This window comes from Strigops habroptila, chromosome 5, assembly GCF_004027225.2.
Source record: "Strigops habroptila isolate Jane chromosome 5, bStrHab1.2.pri, whole genome shotgun sequence".
NCBI classification, from domain to species: domain Eukaryota; kingdom Metazoa; phylum Chordata; class Aves; order Psittaciformes; family Psittacidae; genus Strigops; species Strigops habroptila.
The window spans coordinates 48,163,202-48,184,579 of NC_044281.2; the positions used below are offsets into that span (position 1 = coordinate 48,163,202).

Genomic DNA, 21,378 nt, shown 5'->3' on the forward strand with positions numbered 1-21,378 from the left:
CTGTGGGCTTCACTGAACCCAATTCATCCCCCCCATTTCTCATTACAAGTGCTAACCTTCCAGAGTGTGCTCTTTCTTCAGCAAAACCTTTGTTTTCAAAGGTTTTTTTTCCTATTGGGTGCCATTATTTTGAGAGGGGGTTTTGGCCTCTTCTGTTGCAATCCTATTAACTGCGTTAAAAAGGGTGTTTATTCAGTGGTTGGAGACTACAGTTCTATGTGATTGTGTGATGAGGAATTAAGGAGGGTTCATATTTAGCTTTTATATGCTCATTTATGTATGAGAAAGAAATCTACTTTAAACTCAGATAAGAATTAGCAATGTGGATGATAAAAGCTATCACACATGAATGAGTTGCTTCTTAAAATGAATAAAATAAATTAGACTCCCTGTTTAAGAGCATCTGGCACCCTTAGAACCTAGTTCATATAATGATATCTCTGTTTATTAAAAAGAATTATGTAACAATATGGTTGATTTATTTCAAGATGATTGGCTTAGCATCCTAATTGGACTATGCAGTATGCCAGAGAAAGGGGAAAAAAAAAACCTTTAATTAGCACACTCATTTGTGGATGACTGGGAGCATTGCACATCATGCTTTGCTTCTTTAAAGGTGTGCAGCTGTTGGATCCTGCAAGGAACCTACACTTTTCAGCTTCCACAGAAACAGTCTTCACACCTATGAGACCATCCGTACCAAGCTGATGTTCAGGCACTGGGCCCTAGTGGAAGCTAACAGAAACGAGCAAGGAGTTTCCTTTGAATCCAAAAAGCACTCAGTAATTCCTTGCAGGCAAAGGAGCCTTCCCGGAGAAACAGCAAGACAAAAATGTGCCTTGATGAATAAAGCTCTTTTTCCCTCACTGCGGTCTCCCTTTTCCCTTGCTGAAACTCCCACCTTCCAACTCCCAAATACTATTAACATATGAGAAAATTAGCGTGCTGTATCCAAGTTTTATACTCATCCTGGTGCAAAGCTTTATTTCTTCTATTTCCAGGATGCCTACTTATATATGAAAAACATGCTTTTGCAACACTGACTGCTTTACCAGGTTACCACCTCTCAGCTGAGACACAACAGTATTTTTTTATATTACTAGGATTATTATTGGTGAACTTACTAGTAACACAAAAGTAATGGACTTACTTATTGAAATGTGTTCAAATTACTTAATATCCAAACAGTATTTTCAGAATAGCATTTGACAGTGGTTCAAATAACTTTCAAGATCTTTCCAATTTATTTCAGTTCCAAATGCAGTTTGGTGTGTCAGCCAAGAGTCTTGCGGGCAAATTCCACTTAAGTGGAGTTAATCACATCAGCACAAGTTGTTTCTATACTGTAGTTTTACACCAGTTTAAATAGAGGTTTAGATGTTGATTTCTCTTCTGTTAACTTAAGATGTTCTGAGTCCTAGATGATTTATTTTTCCATTCTTATAATTGAATGTCAACTCCCCATGTCTCTCCCACCCCTCAAAGCACACAGAAAACAAGACAAAAACCTAAATTAAAATCAGAGTAAGGATTTGACTTAAAACATAAAAGAAGAAATAGAGCTGAAATTCCATACTTATTGCACCCTGTTGTACCTAGATACTGCTGCACATCTGGTATGTGAGATAATGCACTGTTTAGAGACTGTGTTACAAACACAGAAAATAGGAAATGAGCTTCAAGTCTTCACACTACGTTCCTTCACTACCAGGAGCAAGTAAGGCCGTTCACTCCATTTGTAGGTTGTGTGATTTGATTCCCTCTGTTTCTTTGCTCTGTAAAGAATATTAACATGGAGGAAATAAGAAAATGAATGGTTCTGTAAGAATTATTTTGTGTAGCACAGCTGAAAAGGATTTTTTTTTTTTTTTTATAAGTTCCCAGACTCTATACCAAGGTTTAATTGTAATGTTAGCCACAGCAAACAGTAGGAGATGCTTGGTTGAAGCCACTGGTGGAGCAGTAAAAGCCACAGGTATCTAGTCCGTTCATTTATCATGTAATATAAATAATTAAAACTAAAGGCAGTTGTTAGCCATTCTTGACCTGCAAAGGTGTATCTTCTGTCAGGACTACCTGGTGTTGTAATTCGCTTTTGTCATGATCACACATGTCAGTTATTTGCATGAGTCTAGCCTGTAGCTGTCAAGACAGGAGAAGCTGAATCTGCAGCCAACGTGCTTTCCAGTTACTTCGTGCTGAAACTCATGGATGGCTGCATAGGTCTGATTTCTGGTAGTGAATGTTTTCCTCATACGGTCATGCAAAATGCAAGATTTTTGTTACAAAAAATGACCTGAGTATAGTATACTTAGCTCTGGACTTAATGTACAGGAAATCATATGTCTCTAAATGTAGAACATCAGACTATATCTGGCCTTTTAGTGCTTACATTCTTCCAAATTAAATGCTTTCTCTTAGTTTTGTGTGTGCATACCTGAATGCCTGTTCACCAATAGTGGGAAAGGAGAAGGTTTCTACGGTAAGCCAGGACACACAAGAGGAGACTGGCTGTCCTTAATACAAAGCCTGATACTAGTGATGTGCTCCCAACGTACAGCACCAGGTGGGATGGCAACGAGGAGGAATACAACAAGCAGGGAATCTTTGGTGTGCAGCTAACCCCCTGTTCGCAAATCCAGACCTGAGCAGGAACAGCTCTCATACCTTGAGAGTAGAGGAGCAGTGGTGGGATCATCACAGTCTGGCTATGATGCCAGGAAAGAAGCATCCCAAACCAGACAGAGGAGCAAATGAGCAGCGTAGCAACCTCTCCTTCTCCCTCCAATCTGTGTTACATTTATTCTGTGTCGTGACCATGAAGATGAAAGCAGAAAAAGCAGCTAAGTGAAGCATGCTGTTGGCACTCTGGAGAAAGCATCTCCTCCCGAGTATTGAGCAGCAATGAAGCGCACATCAAAATTGTTTAGACGTTTTGATCCATATTCAGCTATTGGAATTTTTTCTGAAATTCAGCTGGGGCCTAAGCGTAGTTGAACATGAGCCACATACATCTGATCTACACTAATGAGGTGTTGCCCTTTGCTGGCTAGACGGAGATCTGCCAAGATATTTCTGGAGCATGATTTGGAAATAGCAACTCTGTTCAGTGAAGTAATGTATTCAAGCTTCTTGTTCTCTGAATGTAGGTGATAACAGTCCTTGTTTCTCACTGTGAATCCAGCCGTCTTGCTCTCCTCTATGCGTGGCTTGTGGATGGAAGAAACTACTATGCCTCAAACAGGAGCTGGAAGGTTCCCTTCAACCCCAGCCAAGAACAGAGGAACCAGGTTTATTTACAAATTTCTGAACCAAAATCCATAGCAAACTGCCATGCATATACTCTGGCTAATTTGATGGTCATGCCTGTCCAGATTAAGTTTGTACTGGTGGGCGATCCACACCAGGAACTGGCATGGGGCTGTGCTGCATTGTGGGCGGGTAGGACAGACAAGCGCTTCCTGAAATGGTTCATCACAAGCAACTGGCACTTTCATAGATATCATTAGTTGTAATGTTATTTGATGTAACACAGTTTATTGGCCTCAGAGATCAAATCACATTTTTAGTACTGATTCATTCATGCACATACATATTTATAGACTTCAGAAAATCTCTGAAATCAATCACATAGGGCAACGCATTCAATTTTAATACAAGGGTTTATTTCCTGTTTCAGTAGAACCACCTTTTGTATCCACAGGAGGCAGTTTAAAATATTTACAACAGAGCTGATTTTTTGTCTGTCATATTCTTATTACCAACTTTGGCCTAAGCAGCAATTACATTTCAGTTTGCTTCCTCCTTTGATCTGCACACTCTGTATGAAATTAGAAACAAGAAGGAATGAATGACTTCTTAAGCCTGACTTCACTCACACATCACCAGTTCTTCAACCTTCTGCTTATCAGCTCACATCTTATATCCCTTGCTTTAAAAACCTGTTCTTCCTAACCCAAATTTGTTTAGGTTTAGAGATTTTTCATGTCACTTGTTACCATTCAGTCCCAAACCCATTCATAAGTTGTGGTTAGGTTTCTTATGCAAACTCAGAATTCGGCTATTTAATGAAAAAGTCCTTATCTTGTAGTAAGCCCTTTCAGACAGTACATGAATTATGCAGTGACCTGTAAGTCTTACTTGCAGTTATGATTCTTCTGAACTGGTTTGTTCTGCTTTTTAAAAAGTAGCAAGAACTGATTATTGTAGAGTGGCTGTTTTCAGAGTAAGTATTAAATTAGCAAACTCCATTTTGGAAGCAAATTCATTATCTGCCAGGGAGGTCAAGACTACGGTCAACTGAAAAAGAAAAAACCCCCAAGGAAATTTGAACCCTGAGGTGCAAAAGGAACACTTTGTGTTTGTTGTCATGCATGGCCAAGTCCAGGAGCAGGGAAGAGAGTCAAAGGCATTGTTAGCAGAGGAATGGGGGTAACGTAGACATTATCTAAACTTCAGGGGGAAAAAAAAGTCTGCTCTGAGAAAAACAAGTCAATAGAGCTGAGCTGAGATTTCTTGTTGGATACTTATGTAAACTGACCTCATGTTCAGGCCTTCCCAGGTTTTGCAGCCAAAGGTTTGGGGTCCAGTTGGCTATTACAGCACATGTATCCCCTGACACTTGCATTCCAATTTGCATTATTCGTGCTGACATAGCAAAAGCTTTGTACAGTTAAGTTTTTATACAGCCTTTCCTCTAAAACACCTTTAGTACACATCTGAAGAGATGTCTTGTTTCTAGGATTGTACATTTTCTGGGGTATGTATTTTGGACATGTGTGCTTTAAAAGCAATACGCAAGAGTCCTATTTCCCCTGCCCCCAGTCCTCCTGTGGGTGATTTGTCTGCCTTTAGTGTTTGTTTCACCAGCTGCAAGCACCCTGCTAGTACAGTTCTTTTCTACAACCTGAAAATGTTATTCTTTATATGCCAATTGAAATACATCAAATGCATGGTGGGATAAGACCAAATTAATACTTGGGGTTATGTGCACAGTAATTCACAGTGAAAGAAAGATTGAAAGACATAAAGATATGTTGAATGTATTCCCTTTTTTGTTTGATACAGATAAGGCATATGTGGAGCAAATAGGTTTGAAATTATATTTTTATATGCAAATGACAGCAATTTATATTAACTCCTATTGTGCTAAAATGTAACATTTTCGTCTGATGTCTGTCTTCAGATCCCCTTTCTGTTCTTACAGTGCATGTACAAAGATCTTAGATATTAAATATCTTGGTAAATTACGGAAAGTGAACAAGCCAGGCACATGTCGTGACATTCTTCCAGTCAAACTGATATCAAACTCATCTCTTCTCCTTTTTTTAAACCCAAGTCATGGATTCATTATATCGGGACAGATGACTTACCAGCTTATAATTAAGCCCTATTAAAACTTACACGGTGACTGGATTTCAGATTTGTACCTCGTCATTTTTAAAGTGTGTCAAACCTATAATTTCATTTTGGAAATAACATTTATCTATACCTACCACTGGTCTTGACTAGGACTAATTCTGATTTATTTGTCTGTTTTAAGAATCAATCAAAAAAGCCAAGTTTTTCTATTTATAAATAGCTAAAAACAATGCTAAGGAAAATGCTTCTGTTTTAGAAAGCTTTTAATTTGGAAAATATTTGACCAACTAATCTCAAACTGTTCCCCGAGTCTTTAAAACACAAACAAATTCAGGCTGAAAGGAATTCTGTTTTTCCTTTTCTCAGGGACATAAAAGATGGCTGAATAAATTAAAAGGGATTAAAATTGGGTTTCAGTAGGACCTTATAGTATGAAGTCACTGTTACTACACCATTATGCAGCACACAATGGCTGCAGGCGTGGCTGGCTGCTGCTAGGCAAAGGCTAATATTGTTTCACCTTAAAACTTAATAATAAGGCAGCTTCAGTCAATGATTTTCTCTTCTTTAAGAGTAATTCATTTAGGAAAGCAGCATGCATGCATGTGTGTAGGCAGCAATAAAATATCTCGAAGTGCCCCAGTGAGCAACCTCATGCTAAGTGGTTTGAAAAGAAAAGAGATTTTAATTTAATTTAGGGAACTGCAGTGGTCTGCCACGCATACTGCAGGGAGGAGCGACGCTGTGAGCCAGCACGCCACTGCTCCTCTGGCAGGCGTGAGGGCAGGCAGCTCCCAGCTCCCACACCTGGCTGCGCGGTGGGGAGGAAGACAAACCACAGCCCTGCCTTCATCCCGAATCAATGCGACGGCATCATCTCTGCCGGAGCAGGCGGGGAAAGGCAGCGAGAGGTACCCCCAGCAAGGGATGGCTGTTCTGCACAGTCCTGGGAAGGTGCTCCCCCCAGCGCTAGCCAGGCTTTCCCAAAGGGCCTCCATTTCATTGAAAAGATGTAAGTGGGGGAGCTTCTCCCCGACGTGTGACCCTCACATCTCCCTGCCACTCTTCTGAAGCAGCCTCATCCCCAGCGTTTGTACCCCTGCCCTCCCCAGGCAGCCTCACCTCGCAGCACATAGCATTTCTTGTGGAGCGGGAGGTCACGTTGCAGTCTAGCATACTCTTGTAATTCCCGTGTGTTTCTATCACAAAGCTTTTAAGCAGAAATATTTTTCTTGGGGACACGCTACAAATGTGAATCGGGTCTGACTGTCGCTGGTGCACTAACAAAAGTGCACATGGGATGTAGGATTTCCAGGAAGGAAGATGATGCTTGGAGTAAACAATGGAATGTGCTTTCAGGAAGAAAGGTTTGAACTTGAGGTTATTAGTCAAGTCCCCTTATCCCTGCTGATGGACTCTTGGATACATCCACACACGTTCTTCAAATACCAGGAGGATTCAAGAGGCATCATCAAGAGTCACTGAATAACCCCAGTTAACAGAATCTTTAGCAGAGCAGTATTGCCCAGGGACTTGAGCTGGCCACAGCTTTCCCAGGATGTCAGCACAGAAAGCACTTGTGGCAGCTCTTTTCAACCAGGAGCTTTGCACACTGAGCTCCGTGGTGTCTCTGAGCTGTGGTTAAACCGCAGTGTGACAGTGATGTGAGTTGGGCTCAGCCAGGGACGTGGCAGCTCAGCTTGGCCCTGCACAGCACTGCAGCCACACAGCGTGTCTTGCCATTGCTCCCACAGGTCTCTGTCTGAGCCAGGCACATGCCAGGAAAATAGCTGCATTTTTTATTCTTTAGAGTGAGCATTTCCTCCCTGACCCAGCAGAATTCTGTACCCTCTGACAAGATGCACTTAACAGAGAAAGCTGAGATAAAGTTCAGAAACTTGGAATTTGTTCAGCTCGTTCTCTTGCTACAGTCGTCCCCAATTAAAGGCAGACGATACCTTCCAAGAATGGGCTCTTCATCTCTATCCCATCAGTGACAGGTTGTTAGGGGATTCAGCCTGCAGCGAAGCAACACAAAGATCTTATGCCATATTTAAATAATGGTGTTCATTGCCTATTAAAATGTAACTTCTTGCTTTAAAGTAGGATTAATTAGAATGTGCAAGAATGCAATTCAGTTACATTTTATGCTTCAAGCCAGTGCGTACTTTTCATAACTCATTCCCAGAAGTAATATGAAGGGCAGCACGGCATTCTCAGTTCTGCCATTAAAAGCACAAATGACTATAAACCCCGTTCTTTTCAAAAACTTGGCTCAAGTATCACCATTGTTAGATTTTTCATAACATATTACTTTGGTCATTACTGTTTTGCAAGATAATTGTTCCAGTGATCTAACTTTTGACAGTATCCAAAGTGGCTGAAAATAGTTTGCTGCAGCACCTTTGTCTTTTAAAGGCCATTTGGGGCTTGTTATTTTAATCCTTGTGCAGCCTGATCTATCACTTCAAACATCTGTCAGCTGTGCTTTGTCTTGGAATTGATAGTGATGGTGTTACTGATTTTTCAACAGCAGCTGTTAGAGGTTCATTAGTTAGACTTTCAAAGGGAGTAGATAACTGTAATATTTTTCTTTGTTAATCATCTCTTACGCGTTGTAATAATACAGAGCTTGAAATCTGCTAGAAATGCGCAGTTTTTCTGTAACTTGCCAGAAGCATCCTTTTATTCCTTTAATCTGGCTCGATTATTAAAACTCTCTTCTTCATAATGCAGTAAAAAATTGAATAATGGCACATGAGTAGGAAGATAGAAAAATCAGCTTTTGCTGTGTCGTATTTAGTGCGGAGGGAGGTCACTCAGGGTCTCAGAGTTCACATCCAAATATGAATCAACTCCGTAGAGGAGATTAAGAGCTGTTCAGTAATTGATTTTTAATTTAAAATTTACAAGGCATTCGAAACCTTGATGATAACTTCAGTAAAATCAGGTTCATTTCTAACAGATACAGCAGTTTTCTGTTAATGCATTTTCCCTACCACATAAAATAGTCTTAATGGTTAAATATGATTCTTAAAACATTAACCCCCAAAAAGAATCCTTGCAAGCTGGCTTCTAGCAGTGTGACTCCTGCTAGGAGCTTCGAGGGACCTGAGCATCTGCGAACTCTCCTGCAAGCTGAGAGCGTATCAGTGCTACTGCTGGTTCAACCGGCAGTGCTCACCAACAGATAATTACAGTTTGAAATTAGTATTTTAATGAACTGATCTCAGCAAACGTAAAGCGAAATCTCCCAGGCATTAAAAAAATAAGCAGGAGGGAAAATTATTAACTGTAAAGTTCAACACTTTACGGATGGTCAGCAGGTGCTGCCTTGGCAATGAGTCTGGGTGTTCCCGTTTCAATTTTTGATAAGAGGAGGCTTGTTCAGGTTTTGGTACTGCAAGCTGGCGCTGTTCCAAGGGACGTGGTTTAGTGGGACTTGGTAGCGTTATGTTTACAGTTGGACTCGATCTTAAAAGGTCTTTTCCAAACAAAATGATTCTATGAGCAGTGTCTGCAAGTGGCACAGTGACTTCAGTGGGGATTGAAAACATCTGGGACATCTCACAAGCTTTCCAGGTGAATGGAAATGTCTTCTAGAAATAAGTAACTGCCAGATCCTCATCCTAAAAGCAGAAGTCTCAGTCCTGTAAGACAATACCTGTGTCCATATAGCACCAGTGAAGCTCAGTTCAAAACAGATTGCAAGAGTGCAGCCTGAATTTCAAGGAAGTGTACACAGTGATTCAAAAGGCACCTGAAAACCAGTTCCTTTTATACATTGTCAGAGCATAAATTGTGTTTTCTTCTTAAAGATGGACAAGTACCTTGATCTGGTTTGCATCAGGCACTATGGTCATGCCAGGTCTAGGGAGAGGATTGTGTAGAGGGGAGAAACAAACAGCTAGAGATACCTGCTTGAAGACCCCTGCCAAAAGACATTTCCTCCACCACAGCCTTTAGATGCATTTGGAGAGCCAGAAGACCCAGGCCACCATAGAATCATAGAATGGTTTGAGTAGAAAGGGACCTTCAAGATCATCTAGTTCTAACCCCTCTGCCATGGGCAGGGACACCTTGCACTAGACCAGGTAGCCCATAGCCCCATCCAGCCTGGCCTTGAACACTGCCAGGGATGGGGCATCCACAGCTTCTCTGGGCAACCTGTGCCAGTGTCTCACCACTCTCATAGTAAAGAACTTCTTCCTAATATCTAATATCTTCCAGTTTAAAGCCATTTCCTCTTGTCCTGTTGCTACCTGCCCTTGTAAAAAGTCCCTCTCCAGATTTCTTGCAGGCCCCTTTAGGCACTGGGAGGCTGCTCTAAGATCTCCCCTGAGCCTTCTCTTCTCCAGGCTGATCAACCCCAACTCTCTCAGCTTGTCTCTGTAAGAGAGGTGCTCCAGCCCTCTGGTTATCTTCGTGGCCTCCTCTGGACTTGCTTCATCAGGAACCCACATGCTCATCTTAGGTTTAATCTTCTTTCCAGTTACCAGGGTTAGAAACTACTCTTGAAATAAATGCACATTGATTTTTGAAGTCAGAGTTCAGCTTTTAGCCATCTGTCTGCAGAAGTCCTTCAGAAGTCCCACCTAGCTAGATTATTCCAGTACTGTGTCATAGACTCAGTGATCTTTTTATTTCACTTGCTGAGTGACAGTTGATCTCTAACACAGTTCAAGACACCATGCAGCCGGTCAGATGGATCACCGACCCACTCCTTGGCAGCATTTCCTTGTCTGTCCTGTTATGAACCAAAAATCCTTCTTCAACATTTAATGTATTTATATATCTATATATTAAGTCTAAGCTATCTGTATATATCATAACTGAATTTGATATTTTTTGTACAAGACTTTCTTTTTCAGGTCATTCACAGAATGGTTTACATTTATGTTACTTCTTCACCCTTCAAGAAGAGCTGGAATGCCTCATATATAGTAAAGAGGAAAACTACTTAGTAATTTCAGACAAAATTGTAAGAGTCATTCCTCTACAGACGTACAAATGGGTTACCTATCTTTTATCTCAAAGATCTCTATTCCAGAGTTAGGAGGCAAAACCCCAAACAAGTAGAAAGAGGTTAAGTCTTCAAGAATACAACTGGTGCACATTTTTTGGCAAGAAGCATTTCTCAGAACCAATTTTCTGTTCTCAGCAAAAAGGTAGATCAGTTCAATGCATGGATATAATTTAAAAGCTATCTATGTTCTAAGCAATTTATCCAATTGAGGCTGGAGGGAACAGTTCAGATATGACCTAAAACTACTTATCAGGGTTGTGGGAAAGGCAGCACATACTTTCCACAAATACATTCTTGAAAAAGGAAATCTTTGCAGGCTTTACTTTTAAGTTTTACTCTTTTTTCCTTCTTCTGCTTCTTCCTCCCAGTTTTGTTTCTTTGCTGAAGTGCTGTATTTGTAAAATATTATTTTGCTTTCTCACACAAATTGGAGGATTTAAAAGTGCTTTTTTTTTTCTCTAAATACAATACTGAGTTTGAAGTATCTGTTTTGTTTAAAACTATGCAATGAAATAGCATCCCTACATTTTAGATTTGTATTTTTGTCCATGGGTTATTTGGATGGTATCATGTCACATCCTCATTAAAGTCATGATTTCTACCTGTTACCTTCCCTAACCCTTAGGTGTGTACAGATGTAGACTGAGATCTTTCTCTGCCAGATCTTTTGAGGAAAAATGGCAAAGCACCTTTCAGCAGTGCGCTGGGAGCCACACTTCATTAGCTTCCTGCCTGCCTGCCATGAAAGCAGAAGAGCAACTTGCCATATTATAGGATGGAAAAATAGTGCTGAGTCGCGCATTGGCTTTCATGTTTCCAGTTTATGTTTTCTGACTTACCTTTTGTGACAGTCTGAAACTCCTGAAAGGCAAAAGGCTAAAAAGTGAGAGAAAGCTTCAGGCATACCCCTATTGTCGTGTCTCTTTCAAGTATTTAAGTGTGTACTTGTGTTTAGCAAGTAGTTGACTTTAAGACAAGTATTAAATATTCACAATTAATATATTGATGCACAGTTTCAGCCTTCCATTCCTCATTTTCTTTCTGTCATTTTCCTGTCATACCACTCAGACCCTTTCCCCGTGATGCTGAAGAGCGATGGCTTTGGAGGAAGCCCCATCACTAGTCACTGATAGCATGATGCAGTACAGCAATAATCGCTTCCCTTTTGTGGCGGGGATGCTAGTACGGATGCTAGTATAGTATCCCTCTGCAGGGGGGAATTTTTCTGAGGATTCATTTACAAGCAGAAAATTTAATGGGCTGCAAGGTTCGATCATGAGGCTTTTTTTTTTCTGCTGAAGCAGCTTGTCATTTTAGTTTTAACTGTAGGAGACAGGACAAAATTGTTAAAGCAATCCAATTATATTAGCTGTTGAACAGGGGATTTCTGTCCACCTTTGCTGAGCGAAAGAAAGTAGCAATAGCTGTATGAACCTTTAAAACTTTCCAAATTGCAGCCTCCCTGACATGACTGGGAGATTTTCAGAAGTCTGTGCTCTGCCACCGTCCAGCTAGAGAGCAGCACTTCTGACAATCCACTCTCTGCTCTGCTGTTTCCCCCCCGTAAAGGATATCTTTGCTGAAATCAGGATGCTGAGCCCCATAGTCCTTCTTCATGATCCATTCTAAAATGAGAGAGGAATCAAGCAGGTGAACTCTAAATTTCTGACTTAATTTTATCTTTGCACCAGAGTGTTTCAAAGAGTCTGTCATCGCCCACAGGAGGGAGGAAGCCAGTCACAACAACTAGCTGGTATTTATTTATTTAGAGTTTAGCAAGGGAGAGGTTGTACAAGTGTAGAAAAGTGTTTTGGGTGCCTGGAGAGCAAGGGCATCCTCAGTTACAACATTCAGCTGCCTCTGAATATTCACATCCCACCACCCGCATTAGCATGGGTAAATGGTGACAGCCATTTCTGTAGAGTCTCTTCATTTACATGGAGAAATAATTAATTCCCAGCTTTTGACAAATGCATAATGAAACTGGGGTTGCTTAACTAATAAAGCTGACAGCAGGACCCTCAGTAATACTCAGGTCCCGCTTCTGCCGGTGTGCTGCTTGCACCCCTGCTTTCTCCCAGGCTGCAAACCACAAACACCTCTTCCAGAGCCACATGGAGCACAAAGACCCCGCTCTCGACCTCCAGGTGTCTTCTGTAATTTCTTTTGTTTCTGAAAATTGACAGAAGGAGATCCTTGCTCACTCAATTCCTTCCCACCAGTGCAGTGCTCAGTGGATTAAATGCCACATAATGGCTCATGGGCTCCTCGTGGGTCAGACCAGCTGCCACACAGGTAGTGAGCATCGCTGGGACTTGGGGAGCACCATCGGCAGGTGCTCACGTACACTTCTTAACTTAGAAAGCCAGTTTCTAATAAGCAGCTTCTATCAACTCTTCCATACTTACGTAATTTAAAATACACCTTCTGAGAAGAAACACAAACTACAATCCGTGGCAGGATTTACATGCTGAGTACAAAGCGGAGTACACACTCAGTGTTCACTTGATGCAGCTTTTTATTGGCAGTGTGAACTAGCCCTTCACGTTGGCACAGAGGCTAGTTGTCTAGGAGCTGCAGCTGATTGCAAAGTCAGGAGGAGGAGAAACTAGTGCAAATTCCAGAACCTGTCTGGAAATGAAAGATTTTTGATTCAGTGCGAAGCAAAATCTTGTTTCCTGGGGCAAGCTGACCTGTGCAGCTTTGTTTTCTCAAGGAGGATCCAAAAGCTTCCCAGCAGAGTATTTGGGAGAACAGATTAAAAATCAAAAATTTACAAGCAAAAACCTGAGCATGTGTTTAGGCAACTGAAGATCAAGGCATCCTTAAGGATGTTTCTGCGTGGTAGCTTAAGTTGCTAATTCACAGCTTTCATTCCTAGCAAAAGCTGTAATGATAAATGCAAGCTAATCCACCTGACAATTACAAAAGCACATGAGCTTATACCACCCTGAAAAATAAGTCTGTGACTAGATGGAACAAACGTGGCTCTTCTATACAGTCCTGCTGAAAAAAGATGCTTAGTTCCTGAATTCCTTGAAGCATTCCTGACAGCGATCACATCTGCTGCCATAAAACCCATCATGGCCTCTGCCTTTGGGAAAAACATATTTAATAATCAGTAAAGTTCAAGCTCAGCTTGTTGTGATGAATTATTAGAACCCATCAGCATTTTCTTGCCAAAAAAAAAAAAAAAAAGGGCTATAATGGAACATAGTTTTATGTTTTTCCATTTAATTGATGATGGGCTGAGTTTTTATTAATCTTTCTGGGCTCCAGTGTAAGATGCTGAAAAAGCTAATATGAGATCATTGTATCTGTCTGGTTAATGTGTGTGCTTTGCAAAATTGGTAAGGCCTGTCAAGACATAAATTATTTAAAATGTGATAAATGTGTCGAAATCATTGAATTTTCAACCAGATAATTCAGAACTATTTCTCTTCCCTCCCACCCCCTTCAAACTGGGGTTTTGTGCAGCCACTCAATGATGCTGCATTATGGTGGCCAGGGAGGTTCTGAAATGGCACAGGGAAGCCTGAGAAGTGCCCTGTGCTGCTGCAGCAGTGACACAAATATCAACCATGAGCTACAGCCTCAGGGATGGAAGCAACTGAGTGAGGGGACCACTGGAAGCCTCCCTCAGTATGAGTTTTTCACTGGTGAAACTGGGGGTGGGAGGAGGTTACCTCCTTCCTACCACCTCTTCCTCTCCACCAGTAGGATAAAACACTCACCAGTGAGCGGCCAAGGGGTGCTTCAAAGTCGTTTATCCCAACAGTCGTTTATCCCAACCTATTTATTTCAGCTAATTGCCAAGAGTTTTTAAATGATTCCTGGCAGGGATGAAGCTATAGAAATGATGGTGGTGATTGATGAATAACCTGGGTAAAATTCCCAAAGCATCAAAATGATGAACTCCTGCACACCTGCTTTTACTTAGTGCCTTGCCCACAGAGAAAGGCATGGGAGCAGGTTCCAGACAACCCCAAATTTATTTGGGCAAATAGAAAAAACTGCAGCATTTACTAATACCAGTGTCACATCAACACAGGTTCATTTCTCAGAAACAGTTCACAGGGAACGTTATTTAACCCTGTGCTGCTCTACCATGGTTAGGATTGTTCATGGAAAGAGAGGTTTTGAAGAGCATCTTCCAGAGAAGCGCACAGGAAAAAAAAAACCAGCTTGAAGTTTAAAACTCCATGAATATAAACCACATCATGAGATGTTCTTGTGGTTAACAAAGAAAAAGAAAACAGCAAGGCATGTTGTGGATTCTGTGCATCTCAGTGGGTCCAAGATTATGTTTCTTACTGGAAGGCATCTACAGTCTAATGGAAATTTTAAGGTAGCCGGGTGACATTTTACAGCCTGTGTAATACGGAAAAAGATGAGGTGTTTTCTTCTGTTTGGAAATTGATGGTTTGGAGGGAACGGGAAATACAGGTGCAGCAGAGGAGAACTGCAGCAATAGCCATCTATTTAAATGTATACGCTAACTTCTCTAAGCTAGTATTTTTTTGAATACCCTACAAGCAATATATTCCACTATAGGGAAGCATTATAGTGAAATGGGAAGATGCTGAGGAAGTAATTTTTTCCAGCATGTGCTGCATTCTTTCAGTACAGATTTTTTTATTGCCTGGAAATTGCTAACCAACATGAATAAACAGCTGAACAAAGAGCATTGGCCCATCGTTGCTAACAGCAAAAACCTGCCGTCAAGCAAAGGAAGGGCTTTTGCAATGTATAGAGGAAAATGAAGCGTTAAGAGAGTTTGGTTCTCTTATAGTGCAGAAAGCTTTATTCAAAATAGGAAAAAAAAACCCTGCACATGCACAAAAAAGGTTTTACATTAAAATAGCACAAATATTATTCACATTTCTGAACAATGCCCCCTCATTCCTGCTCCTGCGCTGCACACTGAGCAGAGCCAGGGGGGCCTTTGATAGACACCTTCGTGTCTTCGTTGCAAAACACAACAAATGTGCCAGCCTGCCCTGTCCCCTTCCCTGCAACCCGTGGAGCTGACAGCTCTGTCAGCCTCTGAATCTCCTTCCCATACTGAAATCAGTGAAACAAGACAGCAGTAGGATGAAGCAAGAGTTAATGCTGAGTGAGATTGGAGAATCCTACAGTCTACAAACTATTTCAAGGAGGAGGAGGAAAAAAATTACTCAGGTCAAGTGTAAGGTACAACTCTCAGCAGTAGCTAGTGATTGCTGTCTAGGAGTTAAAGACAAATATTACATCCTTATAATTGAATATATTAATGATTTCATGTTCTCCTATTATGAAAGCTGTTTCATTGCCACATGAAATAGTCCACGTCGCTGTAGCTCTGGGGACATGTTTCATTATCTTATGATTACATCTTATTCAGTGCAACACATAAATAATTAAAAGTATTTTAGCATGATGCAACTCTGCAGTTCCACCATCATGGTTTTGAAATAATTGTGCCCTAATACATTATCAATGTGACAAACCCACCTAGTTTTAGCATGCATTAATATTTCCCACCCTTCAGCCATCCCAAGACTTACACCTACATATTTCTTCTTTTTATATCAGAGCCTTCTGAAAAAAGCTATCTCATTTGGAGTGAGAGCCCCCTGAAGAGACATACATTGAGTATTACCAGCAGCACATGACTCAATGCCCACTAGATCTCTTCATAAAAGGAGAGGGGAGAAAAGAGCCATTGCATGGATTTCAGTAAACATTGCAGAAGTAGCCCAGAAGGATGTGTGTGTGTCCCTGTGCCCTTGCCAGAGGACAGTCAGAGGTGGGTGCGGATACCGGCAAAGTTAGAACCTCCTGTGAACCAAGTGGCTTCATTTCCATGTACTTCTACTTAAAATTTCCAATGGCAGTTCCCTCCAGCTCAGTTGCTAACAGCAGCACCAACCATAGGTGCCCGCAGTTTTGCGTGGTCATTAGCATTTTAAGTAGCAGAACCTTTAGCCATGCAAACACAGAGAAAAGTTTCTGCCAGGCCTCTGGTCCCAGCTGCAATCTAGAAACACAGCAGCGAAGCCTCTTTTCTGTGCTTCTAAAGGCCTCAGGTCAGTTTTGGGGTGGAGGATGGGTGAACATGTGCATCAGTTCTTGTTTCATCTGAACAGGATCATTTCTCTGCAGCAGGGGAGTTATTTCCCTGGCAGTGGTGATGGCCAGCTGTTCTCAGCATCACCCCACTGATCTTGAGATTGGGAGCAGGCTTAAAAGTGGCTGAAGACCCATGTGTAAACATGACATTGCTTCACCAGGAGCTTTCCATCACAGCGGAAATGATGCTTCCCCCAGCATCGTTATGACAGCGCTATTTGTGCTGGTACAGATAAGCATCTGTCACTGTTCCCATTAGAATCTCCTATTTTCCTGGGTTCATAGCTCAGCCATAAAAAAATGTAGCGTGGAGGCAGAAAGTTGATATACAGGGTCTCAGGCTGAGAGTGATCACTGTTGTCTTTTCTTCCCCCCTTTCTAATCTGAAGAAGAAAATAATGTATTTCTGCAGAAACACACCTGACCACTGTGTTTCGATCCAGCTGTAGATTTATTTAGCAATAGTAATGGTGATGAACACCTTTCAACATTCGAGTTGTGAACATTGCTGCGATGGCTGCCTTTCAACGTCCAGTCTTAATTACTGGGTTAGGGATGATGAAGGAAAACATGTGGCAAGTGGGTTTGGGCTCTGGCTTAGAGCCCATTGCTAGAGAATAGGCCCCAGTGAGGAGCAGGCCCTTCAGAGCTTCTGATCTTTGCCAGATGTTGAAACTAAAAATTAAAGATTATAGAAACAGAATATTCTAGAAACTGAATACTGCTAGGAACTAAAGGCATAGAAGACCTTCTTGGATGAGTAGCAGAGGGAAAAGCAAGCCCAGCATTGAAGTTTCCCTAGTGAGACAGGCAGCACATCCCACCCAGCATCAGCACTCCGTGTTTTGATTGCTTTAGGCAAACTTCCACCCTGTAATCTGGCTGTGGGTGCCTGCCGGATAGTGAAAGCTCTGTCCTGTGTGGCAGTGATACCAGAAGACCCCTATCTGGATCCTGGCACTGCAAGATGGCTGATGAAGTGAGAGCAGCAGTTGGCCAGGAGGAAGAGACAGCAGTGATTTCTCACTGGGGATGAGGGCAGTTTGTTCTTCTTTCCATTTTAAGTGCTTTTTCATTCTCTTCACATATTTTGTAAGAATAATTGCAGCTGAAAAAGTTTTTTTCTATACATTAGGATGATAGCGTAAGACAGTCCTGAAGAGTGCAAATCCTGAAAACCCGTTATCCAAAACTTACAGTCAACCTTTAAAGGAATTAAACAGGAAAAGTTATATGATCATTTTTAGCCTGCTGAAACATGGATTCTGCTTCTGACCTCTTGAGCATTCTGCATTTTCAACAGGACTTCTCTCTCTGAGCGTGCAGGAAGGACATACCTGGGTGTGCGTATTTACCTTAAATTGGAAGTCTGAGGCCTGTTTACTGAGACCCGTGCATTTCACTCTGAAATCTAATGCTATTCTGTTGCTACCAGCTTTCCGATTACAGACAATTTTGCATCAGACTTAGCTTGGTCTCATCACATTTCTGAATAGTGAGATGTGTGGTATGGCTGGGATTGCTCAGAGCTTCTTGAAGGCTGGGCCTGGCCAAATACAGGCAGCTTAGTAACTGAAGCCAAGACACCAAAAATAAGGTTATCTTCCTTGTCTGTCTCAAACTAAAAGCACAAACAGGCATGCTAACTTGGGAAAAATGGAAAAGGCAGCAGGAAAGACAAAAGTACAATAAACAGTTTAGGACACAAATACAACACCAGAAGCAGCTGAGCAAGGCAGGATTTTAAGCCTAAACCCGTTGAGAGGTTAAGAGAAGAGAAAAAGGGGAATGGAAAATGCTGCTGTTCTGTTTCACTCCATCTCTCAGCAGAGATGCCTCTTTGCTTTTCAGGTTTTTCCAGCTTCCTTGGGCATCTTTTTATTTAACAAATCTATGAGCAAAGGGTGTCTTGTTCCTGTACATCACAGCCCTCAACCTGTCCAGAGATTTATCCATTTGTGCCAGTGGACAGCTCCCACTGAGCTTTTTGCATCTTCTGTAAGCTATTTTGAGTTAAATCCTGGTTCAGACCCTACTGGTGTAAAAATAAGTATTAACGGCTCCTTTTGTGTCTTGATAGTTTTATACAACTCTTCCTTTCTGCTTTGAAACAGGTATTTTGTGACACTAACCAAGTCGTACAAGCCACAGACGTGCTGGACTGGGAAGACAAAGATGCTGCAGAGACACTGGTTGACCACGTGGTCCATTCCAGGATCATCAATCCTTTACGCCTGTTTGTTAAGCCATCTCCAGTACTGAAACACGGCCAGGTGTCCTACTCCGACAGTATGGAAAACTTTTGGGATTGGTTGTCCAACATCACGGAGGTTCAGGAATCTCTCACACGAACTAAACGCAGACCTATAGTAAAAACTGGGAAATTCAAGAAAATGTTTGGATGGGGCGACTTCCACTCTAACATCAAAACTGTTAAGCTGAACCTCCTCATCACAGGGAAAATCGTCGATCACGGCAATGGGACGTTCAGTGTTTATTTCCGACATAACTCCACAGGATTGGGAAATGTTTCTGTAAGCCTGGTGCCACCTTCCAAGGTGGTTGAGTTTGAATCGTCTCCACAGTCAACACTGGAGACCAAGGAATCCAAGTCCTTCAACTGCCGAATTGAGTACGAAAAAACAGACCGTGCTAAAAAAACTGCCTTGTGCAATTTTGATCCTTCAAAGATCTGCTACCAAGAGCAGACTCAAAGCCATGTCTCCTGGTTGTGTTCCAAACCCTTTAAAGTTATCTGCATCTACATTGCTTTCTACAGCGTAGATTACAAACTGGTGCAAAAGGTCTGTCCCGATTATAATTACCATAGTGAGACTCCGTACTTGTCCTCTGGCTGATACAGTCGTGGGTAACTACAGATACAGCATCACTCACAAAAATAAGCATTTCCATTAACCTTTTGGAGAAGAACATGCTTTCCTATCAGGTTAAAAAGTCTTTAAAAACTGTAGCGGTGTTTGTGCTGTATCGTAAATAATCAGACTGTTTAGGTAACAATCATTTTTGTTTGAGACTCTTGCATTTTAGCTCTCATCGTTAATAAGGGAACTACCAGGCAGACCCATGACAAAAATCAAACAGAATTCTGTCTGTCATGAACATTGATCTGGAAAACCAGTTTCGTAAACTAGACTCAATGGTAGAGATGTCGTTTACTTGACTTGGACAGCACTTAGCAGGATCCTGTTTCTCATTGGGGACTTCAGATGATGACATAAAGCACAAATGATGAAGCAGACTTTCAGCTGCTTATATACAAAATCCAAATGAACAGATATCCCACTAATTTCATAAAGAATGTTGCACAGTGCTCAAGGAATCAAGTCCAAATACTAAGAGAAAGTGCTATTTCTGGGACAAAAAAAAAGGAAAGGAATCTGCGTTTTTATGAATTGTAGTAGTTGTACGTATTCATTGAAGTGAAGAGTGAGTAGTTCTTCCTTCAGCCTTCTTACCTGTGGATATGCAATGATGTAATTAGACATTGATGAGCTTTAGTTTATTAGACCCACCAGGTGTGCAGGTTTGGTGTACATGTCACCTCTGGTCTTGATTCTTCTCCAATGTTTACATACACACCAGTACAAGTTTTACAGTGATAGAGAATACACTTACCTTGGAAAAAGATAATCTCTGTTAAAGTCTGAAAATTATGGCAGGGGCTGGCTTCCGTGTACAGGAAGCAATTATTTTGCTGTCTAGCCTTCTTAGCACTGTATTGGAGCAAGGATAATACATCACAGCATAAGGACGATACCTGAACGACGACAAGCTTTCTGCTTAATGGCACCCAGTTGTCTTCCTTAGCATTGCATTGCAATTAGATCAAAATATAAGCAATGACAAATAAAAAGAACAACAACAATCTATGCACCTTCACCTCATAAAGCACGTTTCAAGTAATTACTATCAATATAAAAATATTCAGTATTACATACAGCTGAAGTACTATTAAAATACTCCATTTAAGTGGTGCACACCCAGACATGCCTGTGACAGTCGGGAGGACTCACTTGTGAGATTAACTCTGATTTCCTTGGTAAAGACGCATACAAAAAAAATAAGAAATAAAAAATTACTGTTAAAAATCTATGAGTAACTGGCTAATTTGTTTTTCTCTTTAGGCGACAAATCTAAATATGTGGTTTAGTTTGATCAATAATCTAGGTGTTTTCCTTCATCTTATTTCATACAGAGCCTCTCTTGGTCTAAATGATGTTTTTTATTTGTCTATTACTGTCAATTCCTACAAGATGGTCTACTTTGTATTCTGTATAGCCTGTCCTCGTCCTGGCTGTATATAAGCTTGGATTTATTGCAATGAGTTCAGTGGTTGGTGCTTTTGTAACTTACCTGTAAGCCATGATTTTATTGCCATCTATTTTTACTCAGAACTGTAGGCAATTAAAAGAAAACCCTACATGCTATTTATTGTAGAGTATGTGGAAATTATGTATGTATATACACTTAAATATGTGTACATATACAGAATATATGTGTACATCTATTTGTATGTAAATAAAGAGAGTTTGCTAAATCCAGCATTTGCTTGTGGTATACTTGATTTTTAATTTTTTTTCTTAAATGCTGTGTATATATATATATAAAAACACAAAGTAAAACAAAGGCACTGGAACATTTTTCCCCATTTGTTTTTCTAGGAGATGAAGTTTAAGTATGCACTGCAGTGAACTGTGCTACAAGCCTAGGCAGAGTAGGTTCAATAGCATTTCATATTTGACAAATTAAGTGCATGTTTTGACAAAGACAGTCACGAACTGTTTAGTAATTGTGCAAGGTGCATTAGAAGTAAAGGGGTTAGTCTAAATTGGGAAACATCCCCAAGTAGGAACACGCTG

The 21,378-nt window shown here is 41.0% G+C and overlaps 1 protein-coding gene across 2 annotated transcripts in view; it reads left to right on the plus strand.

The window, feature by feature from the left end:
• The window catches only part of NXPH2 (neurexophilin 2), a 39,154-nt gene extending 18,094 nt beyond the window's left edge, over positions 1 to 21,060 (plus strand). Inside the window, exons 1-2 of one of the 2 annotated variants that reach the window (XM_030488540.1) lie at positions 16,105 to 16,175; positions 18,613 to 20,958. In XM_030488540.1, coding sequence (XP_030344400.1) covers positions 16,134 to 16,175; positions 18,613 to 19,356 — 786 coding nt within the window. In that variant the 5' untranslated portion in view covers positions 16,105 to 16,133 and the 3' untranslated portion in view covers positions 19,357 to 20,958. Of the gene's footprint in view, positions 1 to 16,104; positions 16,176 to 18,612 lie in introns of those variants that run through there. The other variant, XM_030488539.1, reaches the window with a different exon arrangement.
• Positions 21,061 to 21,378: the final 318 nt, after the last annotated feature.